Source organism: Carya illinoinensis, chromosome 15, assembly GCF_018687715.1.
Source record: "Carya illinoinensis cultivar Pawnee chromosome 15, C.illinoinensisPawnee_v1, whole genome shotgun sequence".
NCBI lineage: Eukaryota > Viridiplantae > Streptophyta > Magnoliopsida > Fagales > Juglandaceae > Carya > Carya illinoinensis.
The window spans coordinates 36,229,052-36,245,034 of record NC_056766.1 but is presented as its reverse complement, the minus strand read 5'-3'; the positions used below and the strand labels follow the sequence as shown (position 1 = coordinate 36,245,034).

The 15,983-nt window shown below is 35.9% G+C and overlaps 1 protein-coding gene across 1 annotated transcript; it reads right to left on the bottom strand.

The window, feature by feature from the left end:
* Positions 1-1,249: 1,249 nt before the first annotated feature.
* Positions 1,250-6,351, bottom strand: LOC122295805 (putative receptor-like protein kinase At4g00960). Its single transcript, XM_043105060.1, has 7 exons — positions 5,444-6,351; positions 3,206-3,331; positions 2,768-2,889; positions 2,459-2,669; positions 2,109-2,346; positions 1,766-1,916; positions 1,250-1,655 (listed from the first exon to the last, which is right to left on the bottom strand). The coding sequence occupies exons 1-7, from the start codon at positions 6,255-6,257 to the stop codon at positions 1,344-1,346; spliced, it is 1,974 nt and encodes a 657-aa protein (XP_042960994.1). The 5' UTR covers positions 6,258-6,351; the 3' UTR covers positions 1,250-1,343.
* Positions 6,352-15,983: the final 9,632 nt, after the last annotated feature.

Here is a 15,983-nt window from a genome sequence, read left to right as displayed (position 1 = left end):
AGGCCAAGAGACACTAGTTGGCAAGGCTCACAACCATTGGTAATACAATGGTTGGTAAATGACACAACCCTAAATAAGTGACACAACCTTTTGACTAAATTAAAAGTTTGTGTCTTTTGACACTTCCTTAACCACACCCCCCATGAGAACCATCACCATGGAAAGAGTGTCATTCAAAGGGGTACACCATTTGATTATCACACCCCTTATAATTATACTTAGCACGTTGTTGAACCCTTCTACATTGGATACGTTTTGCACGTTGAAATTACCTAGTAATTAACAACCTTTTATCTATCTCTTAGTAGGAAAACAAATTATGCAAGGTAATATTTGAAGAGCATTTGCTCCAGTATGATACACACCTATCCAAGTTACAACATCATGTCAATTGTTTTTGTGAAGGGAGGGAGTGCTGTCAGTACTTTTGTGATTTGGGAAAAACACGAATAAAGTACCTATTGATCGAACAAATTTATAATTTGATGGTGACACTGCAAATCGAGCATGAATATAAGTATAGGAAAATATAAGATATATAGTTCACTTAATTGTTATCACTTGCATCCACTTATACATGTATGGGAAGCCTCAAATGAGAGGAGAACTACAGCCGTTAGAACATGCGTTATTTAAAATGGCTTTTATTGCTCAGCATTCTTCTCTTACTTTTTGTTAGTCCCACACCTGAGAACTGCTGTTATGACACTGGTAACTACACCAGCAACAATACCTACAGGGCAAACCTCATTCGCCTCCTAGCCTCCATGTCTTCCAACATGAAGATCGATTATGGGTTTTAAAATTTCACTACCAGGGAAAATTCTGACAAAGTGAACGCGATTGCATTTTGTAGAGGTCGAGACGTTATGCTGGATGCATGTCATAGTTGAATCAATTCGACAAGTCAAGAACTCTTACAGTATTGTCCCAACCAATAGGAGGCAATCAGATGGTCCAAAAAATGTACTGTACCATACTCAAATAGGTCTATAGTTGGCATAATGGAAGAGCAGCCTATGACTTCCTTTTAAAATGTATAAAGTCTGTAGTCCCAGGCTTTGATATGGATCAACATCATGATCAGTGCACGCTGTCTTTCTTGTACTAATGCTATGAAAATTTCCTTTTCGTTGGAAGAGAAAATGATTTGTGATTTTGACTTGTTAATTTTGTATATTGGTTGGATTTAGGTTCTTGGTGCAACGACGTAACATGAATCATAGCTATTGAATAAAGAGTTAGAGAAGACTACAACCTTAAAGCATCAAATGAATAATATACAAAAGTAAGCCATGAAATATGCACAAAAACATGTACACCGTGGCCACACCCACAAAACACTACCTAGGATCTAACTCGGTAATCGAAACCTCGTACTGACTCATTGGCCTGCAATCAGTGTCCAGTTTCATTAATGTGGCTAATGGGACCCCATTTTGCATAAAACTTGCTGGTTGTGTGGGCAAAGGGAGAGTAATGAAATTGCTATTAAGCATGAAGACAACTGAAGCCATGTCTAGTCTGTCGGCAACATTTGCTTGAACACACAGCAATCCAATGTGAATACATCGTATCATTTCGCTTGGTGGACCACTCCTCAATGTGAGATCTATGAGATTCGCAGTTGTCCCCTCTCTCCAGTTTTTCCAAGCCTGAAGATATACATTAATTCATGCATACATATCAAAGAAAATAGTGTAGAATATTGTTGATTTTCATGTTAACAAAGAATAGGGGTCTAATAATTTATGTATACACTCACATAGCTTAGAAGGTACTCTCTATTCTCTCCTTCAGGGAAAGATGTAATTTTTTGACCACTTATAATCTCCAACATTAGCACACCAAAACTAAAGACATCTGACTTGACAGAGAATTCCCCAAGCATTGCATATTCCGGTGCCATATATCCACTGCATATCAATATTAATAAACTTAACTTCAATTTGAAGGCAGTAGAGCTTTGATTATTATTTTTAGTTGATTTGATTTCCATCTCTTCATGTGCCTTTCTTGATGCAAATAACCAACATAAATCAATCATATAGAAAATGCAAAATTGTAGTCATTAGCTCTAGCCTATTTGGATATGTTTCTATACTTACTAGGTCCCCACAATTCTGTTTGTACGGCCTTCAGTCTGATCCAGTACACACATCCTTGCCATGCCAAAATCTGAAATCTTAGGATTCATTTCTATATCTAATAGAACGTTAGCAGCTTTGAGATCACGATGAATAATCCGAAGTCGAGAATCCTCATGAAGGTATAAAAGCCCTCGAGCAATGCCTTTTATAATTTTATATCTACTTTCCCAATCTAGATTTGCTCTCTTCTGGGGATCTACATATACATTGAATCATATGTACTGAGTCAAATATTTAAAATTTATAACATTTTAAGGAATTGAATGAAAATATCTTCATCCCAATGTAAACATAGAATGCAATGGTACCAAATATGTAGTGATCAAGGCTGCTGTTAGGTACGAACTCATACACAAGAAGTCGTTCATTCCCTTCCAAGCAAAATCCAAGGAGCCTTACTAGATTTCGGTGTTGGAGCTTGGCCACTAATACAACCTCATTCTTGAATTCTAAATTTCCTTGTCCAGAGTTTCTCGATAGTCTTTTTACTGCTATCTCTTGTCCATTGGGAAGCTTACCCTGAATATGTGAGAGAATAAGGCACAAATAGAAGAATTCGAATCAATTTTCAGGAACTAATTAATACAATGGTATGAAATACCGTACATCTTTCATACCTCATAAACGGGCCCAAATCCACCTTTTCCAACCTTATTTGCATCAGAAAAGTCACATGTGGCAGCTCTAATAATGTCAAAATCGAATTGCAAGGATTCCACGTTTCCAATTTCATCCATGGCTTCAGAAAAGAAATGGCCGCTAGGTTGATATATGCTCAAATGATTTATTAATTTGCTCAATATGAAAGCATACAACAAGGTATGGCATCTACTTTGATTTGTGGATTCGTATCCCTAGTAACTAATCACAGAGAATGCAACTATTTATAAGAAAAAAACATTTTCTTTTTCCTAAAACCCTTTGTACGAGTTATCCAAATGCAAAAAGAAAGTCATGAATTTTTGGAACTGTTATATATATAATATACAAATATAGCCTTCAAAATCTCAAAAGTAACGAGAAATACAAGATGTCAAGAACTATTTTGTACTTACTTTCGAAATGATCCTTGCGCTTCCTCACTCTTAAAAATGAATAAATAATACTGACGACCAGTATGATACCAACAAGAGTGGGTGCAACAATGATGATGGCAGTCCGAGTTGTGTTTCTCTTAGTTCCTGTGAAAACCAATAAAGCATGCTATTTTTAAAAGGCAAGCCAACTACAAAACTTGAAACAGTCAAATTTGTCTCACAAATCACAACTTATCACGTACAACATAATAAAGAAATAACTCCAAAGCAGAAATGAAAGAAGAAAACATATGACTGGACTTGATTGATAAGAATTAATAAAGAAAATCACAATTCGAATAAAAAGGATTAACCAATCTACTCCGTACGTAGGACATCCCACAACGTTCCCAATTGCCGTGTCATACTTGTAACGGACAGCACATAAATTCTGCCAATCAAGGCAATTTTGCGAGAGCACATATATTCTGCCGAAGTCGAGGGCAATGGAGGTTCTCGTGGCAAACTTGATAGAAAGACCTGATGCAGTTTCCCTTATCATGCCATCTAACTGGTTCTTAAGCACTTGATCGAGTGTACCCATCTATGTCTGATACGTTTTCTAGATACCACATAGAAAGAAGGATAATTTCCATGTAACGATCTGATTCAATATTTTTTATCAAACTCTCATTTAATTTATTAAAGCAATGCGCGCGTTCAATACTTAAATAATAATATTAAATATAGGTTCAAGGCATGCAATTTTGATGCAAATCCTATATATATATACATATAAAACTAACTACCCTAATAAAGAGATTTGTTTTTTTGCATTTGAGTAGTTCTACTATTTTTCAAAAGATTTACCAGAGGCTTAAACTAAAAATTTTTATAAATGATTTTATTTTATTTTATTTTAGTACGATGAAATGTGGTGTTAAAAATAAATTAATAAAAAGAGATCGATGAACTGAATTTTATAATTTTATATAAATAATAATAGAGTTATTATCCTTTTACTACTATTTTAGTATATTTTTAATTTATTTACTTAATAATTAATGAAATGACTTTCAATGAGTTATAAATTTTTTTTAATTTTTTTTAATGATTAAAAATGTTCAAAAAATAATAAAGAATAAAAATTTTAAATATACTATAAAATAATAAATAGATGATAAGAAAGTAGTAACTAGTAAAATTAAATGAATGGTAAAAGAGTAACCAGCGTATGACTATCGATTTTATATTCCAACAATATGCATATTTCTACCAGACCAAACGTGGACCACACGACATCTCGGCATGCCAGAGGCACTTTATAAGAGTCACTTCATGAGCTTACTTCTTGAGAGTATAATATTGACTTATTTATCTTTATTTTTATCTTTAAATTTAAATAATATCTTTAAATTTATGTATATTGATTATATATCTCTAAATTTTTGTACAATTATAAATAGTGATTTTTCAAGTTTGAATAATTAATTTTACTCTCCAAATTTTATTTTTAATGTTTTTTTCTTTTTCATATTCATTAAAATCAATTTTGTAGAATTTATATTAAGATGATTTTAATATATGAAATTTGTATTAAGTTGATGATATAAAGTATTTTTTAGTACATATTAATATTTATTGATAAAATTGATCATTTTGATATATGAAATTGGTATTTTTAAATACATGATGCTAATTATAAAATATAAAAAAAATAATAATAGTTTTAAGAAAAAAATTAAAAAATATAAAATAATAATATTTTTTTATTATTTGTTTCAAAGATGCATAATCCAAATGTGTGAGTTTTCCTTGATATGCAAAATTCCTTTTCGAAAGATATAATTTTAAGGATGTAAATAGAGAAACCAATACGTTGCTGTTCCCACTTATAGGGTACATGAAAGATAGTTTCAAAATTTCAGCTGGGGGAGACGCCGAGACGGCACCGCCCAGGGGACCATTCGTTTGCAAGTGCATGGAACACCCAGAAATATGCCTCTCTCTTTATGGAATAAAGTTTATTTAGACAAGAAATACAGTGGTGCATAAACACAGATCATTTCGGGAGGTGAATATGGTAAAGTTAAAGATATATATATACCTACTATTACAAAAATTAATTGTCTAATCTCCTATCGAAATTCTAATTTATATGAAATAATTCTTCTCCAAAATCCCTTACGGTCCCATAAATGATAAAACATTGGCACAGTAGGATTTATATACCTTGTAGAACCAAAACCGAACGGAAAGGTCGCTCACCATACGTACCTTGTGCTGGTGGAGGCAATTGTAGTGGTGGGGGGGGAACTGGCTGCGCTATAGGCGGTGGCAGAGACGACGGAGGTGGTGACTGCTCTGCAAGGGGATAGAAACTGTATATCTCATACCTTAAATAACAACTTGGTGCTAAGAATACTCCTCCCACCTTTCGGCCATCACAACAATATGACGTATATCCAACCAACCCCTCCAGGCAGATTTTGCAGTCTAGCGAGTTCAAATCAGGAGTACACTGCAAAAGTGAATAGATTCTTTGGAAGTATGGGGCTTCCACGCTTCCGACAGCGAACTTGAGAGTAGAATTTCCAAGTGCGGTGCGTTGTGTTAGCCTATCTAGCAGGGGTCTTAGCACGTTGTTGAACCCTTCTACGTCGGGTGGGTTTAGTCGGTTATAAAAAGCAGTCGTAGGCCACTCTTCCATTACGCCAAATATAGATCTGTTTGAGTATCGGACAGTACAATCAGCGGACCAATAGATTGCCTCCTTCTGGTGGGGACAATTCTGTAAGAGGTCATTACTTCCAAATTTGATACAACCACGACAAAAATCCGGCGTAAGGTGCCCTCTACAAAATGCAATCGCGTTCACTTTGTTGGAATTTTCCCCGGCGGTGAAATTATAAAATCCATAATCGATCTTCGTGTTGGAAGACATGGAGGCCAGGAGGCCAACGAGATTTGCCCTGTAGGGACTGTTGCTGGAGTAGTTACCAGTTTCATAGCATTGGGGCCAAGCCGTGGGAGCAACAGGAAGTAAGATCAGAAGGATACCGAGCAATAAAAGTCGTTCTGAATAACACATGATCTTCTTTGTGCGTCTCTCTTTGGCCTGCAAATCAAGGAACCTATATGATTAGGTTTTATGAAGAATAGGAAGGATGGACTTGCGCAGTACGTTAAAGATACCAATCTGGAAATTTGTACGTGTTGCTTCTGTATTTGTAACATACGTACGTGCACTGCGGGCAATTAGATGTTGAAATTTCCAAGTCTGTGGTCATACCACGTTCATTGACATTAGTAATTACCCTTCCAACTAATAACGTATCTAATGAAATGCTAATGGTATTAGCCATCAACTTTTAATCTTAAGTTTTTTTAATTAAAAATAAATTAAAGATGATAAAAATATAATATTTTATATAGTGAGATGAAAATAAAACAAAAATGCATTATAAAGTATTACTTTAATAAGGGTAATGATATCCTTATTCTTTCTTTATTAATATTTCACTACACAATTATTCTTTTTTTTTACACTGATCTTTAAATCTGGATTAAAAATTTCAAAACATAACATTCTTACATAATCTAAAAGAAAATAAATTTAATCAACCAAAATAATCTTATAATTTAATTAAAAATAAATTTAATTTATAAAAAGATCTTTTATCAAACTTATATAATATTTTTATAATTTTATATTTAATTTTCATCTCATCTCATTTATGTAACAAAATATAACCTTAATATATTTAGCGTAATACTAGGTACAAGTTGTAAATCAATAAACTTCATGCAATCCCTTTTTAAAAAATAAATCTCATTAATAAAAAATATTTTTTTAAGGTAGAGTATACTTTAATCGATAAGCTTCATTTCAACTGACCTGGATACAAACCAAACCTTAACACGATGAGTGGTGAATTACTTTGCGTCATTAAAGATCTCAAATGAGGTGTTGAGTACTGGTGCCCTCAGTTGTACCATAAAATATATTCTCCTCCAATATTCTCGATCTCTGGAACCAAAGACAATCCCCTTTCAGTACTTTAAAATCTAACCGTCTCGTACGTATATCTGATTTTATTCTATTTTAATCTAACTTTGATTATTAGAGAAAGATGAACGAGAAAAGTGTACCTGTTTCTGCATGACTTTTAGCATTTCAAGCCCCGAAGTGCACGATGTTGAAAATTTCAAGCAACTTTTAGCATTTCAAGCCCGGAAGTGCACGATGTTGAAAATTTCAAGCAATGGGATGAGCCTACGTACGTACATCAGTTTTTTTTTGCATGGACCAGCTGAATCCAATGCGTCCATGCTTAGATTTTTTTTTTTTTTTGAATAAGAGAGAAAATTAGGTCACATGTTTAATAGTGATCCTTCCTAATTTTTTTAAAAAAAAATTCTTACTTATAGCAGAGAAATACACCATGAAACTCCCATCTCTAAAATAGCAAATAACCAATAACAAACGAACTGCGAACAATAAACACCCAAATATATATTCATCCAAGTTAAGACCTTAAAGAAGGCAAACCCAATTTATCCAGTCCAATAATACCTCTCAATAGATGAGGCAAGGCAGCGCCACCCACATATATGTAATAGTTTCCCCCACTTCTCCCCTGTGTGCCAAAAATTTTTTAGCTTGATTCCCTTCCCTAAATTGGTGCACTATTCGAAAATTAATACCTTGAAGCTCTCGAAGTAGTTCCTCCCAAAAATCCCATAGATACCACACCGTACACTTGTAGTTGATTAACCAATAAAATATTACTTTCGAATCACACTCAATAATCACATGCTTAACTCCTATCTCCTTACACAAGCTCACACCCTCCTTAAGCGCTCTCAATTCAGCTTCATTGTTAGTGTCATGTCCAACATATTTTGAGAAAGCCCCTTGTACACTTCCAGTATGATCCCGAACCAGTCCTCCGCCTCCACAGTTCCCTGGATTACCTCGGTAGCTACCATCGACATTAAGCTCCATCCATCCTTCCACTGGTTTGCCCCACCTTACAAGCTTGTGACATCCTCTTTTGGCTGAGATCAGAGGAACTTGAATTTCTTGAAGGAACTGCACATCCACTGAAAGCACATTCTTTGTTTTATTTAACTCCTCTGCCAGTCATTGAATCTAGAATTTAATGGAGAGCCAAACTCCTTCTACCGTTTCCATTTGTCCCTCCATGTGAGCCTTGCACCGTCTATACCACAGTCTCCATGCGATCAAGGATGGGATGAGGCCTATGATAATGCCCTGTTTCGATGATTTCCTAGCACAAGCTTGCCAGTCTAGAACATGTGCCCACCACATCCCCAATCTACATGCATGGAACTCCCAGAGCTGTCGTCGCTTTCAACCAAACATTCTTGGCAAACTCCCCCATGCTAAGTACATGGTCCATTGTTTCTACCTGAGGTTGTTGACAGCAATCACATTTTGACGCTAAGAGGATCCCACGGTCTTGCACTCTGCTATCCACAGGTAAGCATCGAAACCTTGCCTTCCACATACAAACCATGATCTTCTTTGGCAAAACTGGATGCCAAAGCTAGTCCATCCCCTGAAGCACATCACCCTTAACCTGAATGAGGTCCCATGCACTAGCCGTGAAGAAGAGTCCATTTGTGGTTGCTTTCCATATAAACACATCAGGTCCCTCTCTCCCAACACTGATCTTTCGTATGATAACCTTTGCAATATTCATGCCCACTAGTTCCTCTAATAAATCATAGTTCCATGCATTATCAATCCAAAAATCCCTAATCTGAAGAGAATGAAAAGGAACAATGTAGACTTGGCTACAAAGACGACCCTCCATCAACCATCAATCATACCAGAAAGAAGCTTTACCCTCATTTACATGCAACTGCATGTTGTCCTAAACTTTTGGAAAAACCTTGATAATCGACTTCCAAAACAGAACGCTGCTGACATTGAAGCTAACATGAGATGCCCTTTCTTCACATACTTAGCTCTGAAATACCGCGTTCAAAGGTTATCAATCGACATAAGACACCGTGAAAATTTCATATGCAAAGCCCATTGTATCTCAGTAATGACACATAATCCCAAACCTCCCACTCGCACAGGCTTACAAATCTTTGACCAAGCATACCATTCCATTTTACTCTGACCATTTATGTTGCCCCCAAAAAAATTGAAGAGGAGAGAATTTGCTTTCTTAAATATCACCTTCAATAGATCAAGGACTGCTAGTAAGTGAGTAGACATGCAAGTAATTAAGGACATGCTTCAAAAGGATGAGCCTACCCCCTTGTGATAATAGCTTGTGTTTCCAACCCCCCACTTTATTTCAAACTTTTGCAACAAGAGGCTCTAGAATATTAGTAGTGAGTCTACCAATTACTAAATGCACACCCAAATAAATCACCTGAAAACTTCCTTCCACAAAAGCCGATTGTCTCAAAAGCCCACGCTTCCTTGCCAAACTAATATGCTTAGAAGGAAAAATCGCTGACTTCTCTTTGCCAATAATTTGGCCAGACCATTTTTCATAAATTCCCAACATTTTCATAGACCTTTTCCCTCCGTTAGCAAAAACCAACAATTCATCTGTGTATAGTAAGTGAGAAATCAATGGGGCCCCCCTCGGATGATAAAACTGGCCAATCTTCCTTTCTTCAAACTACCTTCTCAAAAGGCAAGATAAAATTTCGTCCATCACAATAAATAAACACGGGGATAAAGGATCCCCTTGCCGTAAATCCCGGGATGGTTGGAAAAAACCCTTATAGGTTCCATTCATCATGACCAAAAACCATGGTGATTTCACACACTCCGCCACCAAACTACAAAACTTCAGCACAAAGCCAAAACCATCTAGCACTTTCAAAAGAAAAACCCAATTCACCCTATCATACGTCTTTGACATGTCAATTTTTAGCATCACATTTCCCCCGATGGCTTTCCTATTTAAAGAATACACCATTTCTTGTGCCAACGTGATATTTTCAAAAATACTACTAGGGATGAAAGCCCCTTATTCTGGTGATATCAAGGAAGAGAGAATCTTGGTCACACTCTTAACCAATATTTTAGAGAAAATCTTATAGGCAACTGAACAAAGACTAATTGGTTAAAATTTTTCAAAACTCCTTGTATCTTTAACTTTTGGAATAAGTACAATGAAAGAGGAGGTATAAAATCTTGGTAAAGAAGCACCATTGAAAAAATCCCTAGTTGCCTCTACCACATCTCCCTTTATCAACTAACAGCAATGCATATAGAATTCTAATCCGAAGTCGTCTAGACCCGGAGCACTATCTTTGGTATTGAGAAGACAATCTCCTTAACTTCCGCCTTTGTAGATACTTGGCAAAGAATTGTATTTTTAGCATCTGTGACCATTTTCTACACCAAAGGTGATAAATCAGCTAGTTCTATATTAGGTGAGCTCAACAAAAATTCTTGAAAATAGTTTGTCGCACCTTGATGAACTTCTTCAGGAGAAATCAAAACCGTCCCATCTTCCAGCTGCATGGAGGAAATGGTAGTCACCTTTCCTCTTTGATTGACTATCGCGTGGAAGAATTTGGAGTTATTATCCCCTTCTCGTAACCATTTCTTCTTTGCCTTTTGAGCCAAATGCATCTCCTCCCTCTTTTCCCATACACCTAGTTCAACTTTAGTGTGGAAAACTTCAGATCATTGCCCAATGGCAATACACTGAAATATACATATGAGGTGGAAACTGATTACCTAGTAACCAAAGTGCCTGGTCCACATTGTTAACTGCTTGATCCAGTTGTGCCCAGCTCCTAGAATGTCCCTCTTGGCCATTGCACCATGAAATGCTTCTCCCTTGGGACGCCATCTCTACCAAACCACAAGTATTTAAGCATGTATTAAAATCCTTCATTGCCAATAAAGGCCTAGGATTCCCTCCAATCCTTTCCCCATCCTCCTAGACAGCATTAAAATCCCCAACAACTAACCATGGCATTTCTTGAATTCAGGATTCTTCACTATTTTTCCATAACTCCTTATGCTCAACTTGACATACACAAAAGTGACAAGTACTCTTTTGTTATCCAAAGTAAACTAGCCCGTTAAAAACTGGTCAAACATATTCACCATCTCAAAGCTTACTTCTTATCTCCAAAATAACTGTAGAGGCAAAAATTGGTTACGATTAGATGGCTATATGATAAGGCTTATATTATCATTATATTTGAAATTGTTGGATAAATGTAAAATAATTATTGATTTATCTCTAAACAATGTTGATCTATCTAGAAGTCTTAGAGGTTGTTTAGATAAGTCATTAAGGTAAAAATTGATTCTAGAAGGATCTGTATTTATCCAGAATGAAAGTTGAATAGAGATCAGTCACTATAGAAGAGTGTTATTGCGAAATGTCAGCAATTCGTCAGGAGACATTCTCGCGACAGATTCTATCCGTCAGCAAAATCCTACTTCAATTGGAACTCTTTTTAGATTGTTTATTTAAGAGATCTTATTGGTTAAGATATGTAGAGATCCAGATCTACATATTTTCTATAGCACTTTCTAGTGCATATTTTGGTGAGAAAATTCCTTAGTGAATTTTCATATTTGTGATCTCTCTTTGAGTGTGATTGCTTCAAGTGTGAAGGATCGTTGATTGGATTTCAACCACTGGAGTTCCAAGAGGGAAGTCAATAGTTTGAAAATTGTTAGAAATTCTGGCTGCTACTGCAGTAGAAGACAAATGAGTCATTTTTTTGGACAAGTAAGAGAGTTATGTTACAAAAGTTTTGTAATTGAGAATTACTTGTAATTGATTTTTAAACAATAAGATTGACTTTCCTGAGTTTGGCTACCCCGTAAGATTTTACCTTTAAAGAGTTTTTTAAAGGGTTTCCCTTCATAAACAATTGTTGTGTCTTGCAAGTTTGATCATTTATTTTAAGTATCTGATTTGTTATATAATCCTAATAATTGAGATCTAATAAATTTGTTCAAGGAAATTGGTAGACAATTTCATGGTTTTACAGGGGTACATTGGGAATTTCAATAACCAAATCCTCCCAGACCCCTCATTGCTTCATTACAACAAAAATGCTTAAATCTAAAAACCTTGCCAGCTTCAACATTTGGTTTTCCACTGCAAATGGTTCCAAGATTGCCACTATTGCCACCTGATTTTTCCTCACCAGACTCTTTAACATTTTCCGAGACTTGCCTAACCCCCTAATGTTCCATACAAGGTTTGTTTCAATCATAGATTCAGTTTTTAAGATCGGCTCGACACCTGCTAGGATTGACGCACTCTAGTATTCGAAATAACTTTTGTTTGCAACAATGTTGAATCTGATTCATACACTTTTTCCTTGATTAAATCAGCAAGGCTACCCTCATCCTCTTTATCTGAAACACATTCAGTTAAGACATCAGTTTGACCTTCCTTAGTGACATAGGTACGCTATGACCTACTCTCTAATTCCAGTAACTCTGTATCCCACTAGCCATTATACACGTCGACCTAGCACATCTTTTTCAATGGGTTAGCTTCAATCACAAGGGCCTTTTCATTCTATGCAAATTGCACATTGTCAAATTCTTTCTCACTCATACTAGACGGTCCAGCCATATCATTCTGGGGTCCTTCGCTACACCGAACATTCTCATATTCCATATGTGTCTGCACATCCATACCCAACATTGCATCCCCATGTGTCATCTCCACCCCCAATTCTTCCTCCACTTTTTCCCTACCATCTCTCCACCTTCCCCTGTATTGATCTTTGATGGTTGACCCTCTGCTAACTAAATCGCTTGTACTGATGGCTAATCAACCATTCCCTCAGTCTCAACATTCTCCAACACAAGATCCACATCAACCTCCTTGTCTTTTTGATTTTTTCCTCTCCATATCTTTTTCACATTCGGCCTTGTCTTCTCCTGTCCTCCTTCCTGAGGTTTCATCCCTGCCAGACAGACATCACTAGTGTGTCCTTGACAATAGCACTTTGTACAATAGTACCGCAGCCTTTCATATTTGGCCTCCTACCAAATCTTCTTCTTAGGCACAACTACAATGGGAAATCCTTGAACTGGTTCCACAGATAGATCAACCTCAACACACCTTCTTGCCCCTGACGCACGTCTTCTATTAATCGTAGCAATATAGTTCCCAAAGACCGTTCAAATCGTGGTGCCAAGATCTGAAGGCAATTAGTGCGATACATGTGTAACGCCAGGCCAGGCAGGAAAATCCATTGAGATGCAAGCGGTGACTCCTTCATAAGATCAAAATCCTTGTTACATCAGAATGATAAAAAAACACAACCTTCAATCACACGACCTTCACGTGCCAATCCATGCACTAGTTCATGCTCATCCCTCAATTGCACTAGAATATGATACCCGTCCATAACACTAATAGTTGGAACCTCAAGAAAACCCCATGTTTTGACGATATAAAGATGTATATGATCAATGGGAGGGCGGGAACGCAAAAACTTCAGAATGAGGGCAAATTGAAAATCCTTTGCCGCTTTAGTCATCTCTACCTCATTAAACACAAAACCTGGTTCACCATCAATGTCCACAGGATACCTCATTGGGAGTTTGAACGAGAGCAGTGCATGTGTAACCACTACTTGAACGTATGAGATCTTCCCCATTTCACCCGCAATAGTCATCCCCATCAATGACGTAGCCATGGGGGGGGGGGGGGGGGTGGGCGCTGCCATAGGCACCCCCTAATGAAAAACGACATAACCCTACCAAAAAAGGAAACCCACGTATTTCAGAGCGCTCCAACAAAAGTCTTTTCTTTTTTTTCTTTTAACTTTTACTCCTTTCTTGAAAACTCAATTTTTATAATAAAAAGTTTTTTTTTAATTTTTTTTTTTATTTTTTAGATTCAAAGCAGAAGGAGGCAATCTATTTGTCCGATGATTGAACTATCCAATACTCAAATAGATCTATATTTTTGTGTAATGGAAGAGCGGCCTAGGATTGCTTTTTATAACCGACTACACCCACCCAACGTAGAAGGGTTCAACAACATGCTAAGACCCCTGCTAGATAGCCTTTGACAAACGCACTGGCTCTTTGTTGGTGACAACAATGTGGGTTTGGGACAGGGAAGGAATGGGGAGGGGGAGGGGGAGAGGAAGGGAAAAGAGGGATTGGGGCTGGCAAGGGGGAAAAAAAAAAACTTAACTGGACATGGCAGTGATACGGCAGTTTGTGGGATCCTTGGGTCTCTGGTAGTCATCTTTGGACGCGTTGCACATGGCCGTACTAATGGCAGTAATTCTCCTCTCATTTGGGGTTTCCCATAGATTTATAAGTGTATTAGTGGATGTAAGTGATAATAATTAAGCGAGATATATATCTTATATGATCCAATACATATATTAATGCTCGATTTGTAGTGTCACCATGAAATTATATATTTGTTCAATTGATAGGTACTTAATTCGTGTTTTTTCCAAATCATAAAAGTATTGACAGCACTTCCTTAACAAAAACAATTGACATGATATTGTAACTTGAATAGGCATGCATCATACTTGAGCAAATGATCTTCAAATAACTTGAATAGGCATGCATCATACTTGAGCAAATGATCTTCAAATGTTACCTTGCGTAAGTTGTTTTTGTACTAAGAGATAAATAAAAAATTGTTAATTCTTAGGTAATTTCAGAATATAAGTCCGTAGTCTCAGGTTTTGACGGGATCAATATTTTGATCAATGCGTGGCATCTTTCTAGTACTAATGCTTTGAAAATTTATTTTTCATTACAAGAGAAAATGATTTGTGATTTTGACTTGGTAATTCTTTGTTCAATATAATTGGTTGGATATAATTAGGTTCTTGGTGCAAGCAAATAAGATGAATCATAGCTATTGAATCAAGCTGTTGAATCGAGAGTCAAAGAAGACTTCAACCTTAGTTTTAGGGAAAATTAAGTTAAGTGGTCCGATGGCGTACAAAGATTGTGTATTTCGTGTATTTTTTTAATATTTAAAAAATATATATAAAATACATCTATCGGTGCACACCATAGTCCCCATAGAGGGACCCATATTTTTAGCATCATATATGGATAAAATTTCTTAATTTCTACATTGACGATGGATTTCACCATGCACTACAACATATTTAGTTTTTAGTGACAGTTGGGGAATTGTGACAGTCCCCAAACTGTCACTAAAATGTATTTTCTTTGACGGCTTCCGGAAACTGTCACTAAAGATAGATGAGATTTTTTTACATTCGATTGAAGATGAAATTTATGTTCGAACATTACATATATGTTTGAACGTTACATGTATGTTTGAACATTAAGGCTACTGGCGTGCGATTGTGAAGTGTTTTGGTGCCAACATTAGAACGTTAGTAATTAACGTTCGAACGTTAATTGTAACTTTAAGTTAAATATGACTCTAATTTAAAAATTATGTAGTTTTTATAGTGCATCATTTGTAAACAAGTCTAAAAAAATTGTAATATATATTTATGTATACACAATTTGTAAAATATAATTATATATTTATATATAAATATATATTTATGTTTATATATATTTGAAGTGTATATTTGAAGTGCAATGATTTAGTATTATAGTTGGAAAATCTTACATTAAAGAAGATTGAGAATTGAAATTAAAAAATAATAGATATAGTAAATAATATTGTTTCTTACATATATTAAAAGCAAAATACAAAATATGATAGAATTTCATAAACAACACTCAGACAGACGTGTTGTTCATGAAACTCGTACTCCGTATCCCCTCAGTCAATGATTTAACCTTCTCGTTGAGGATATCTAC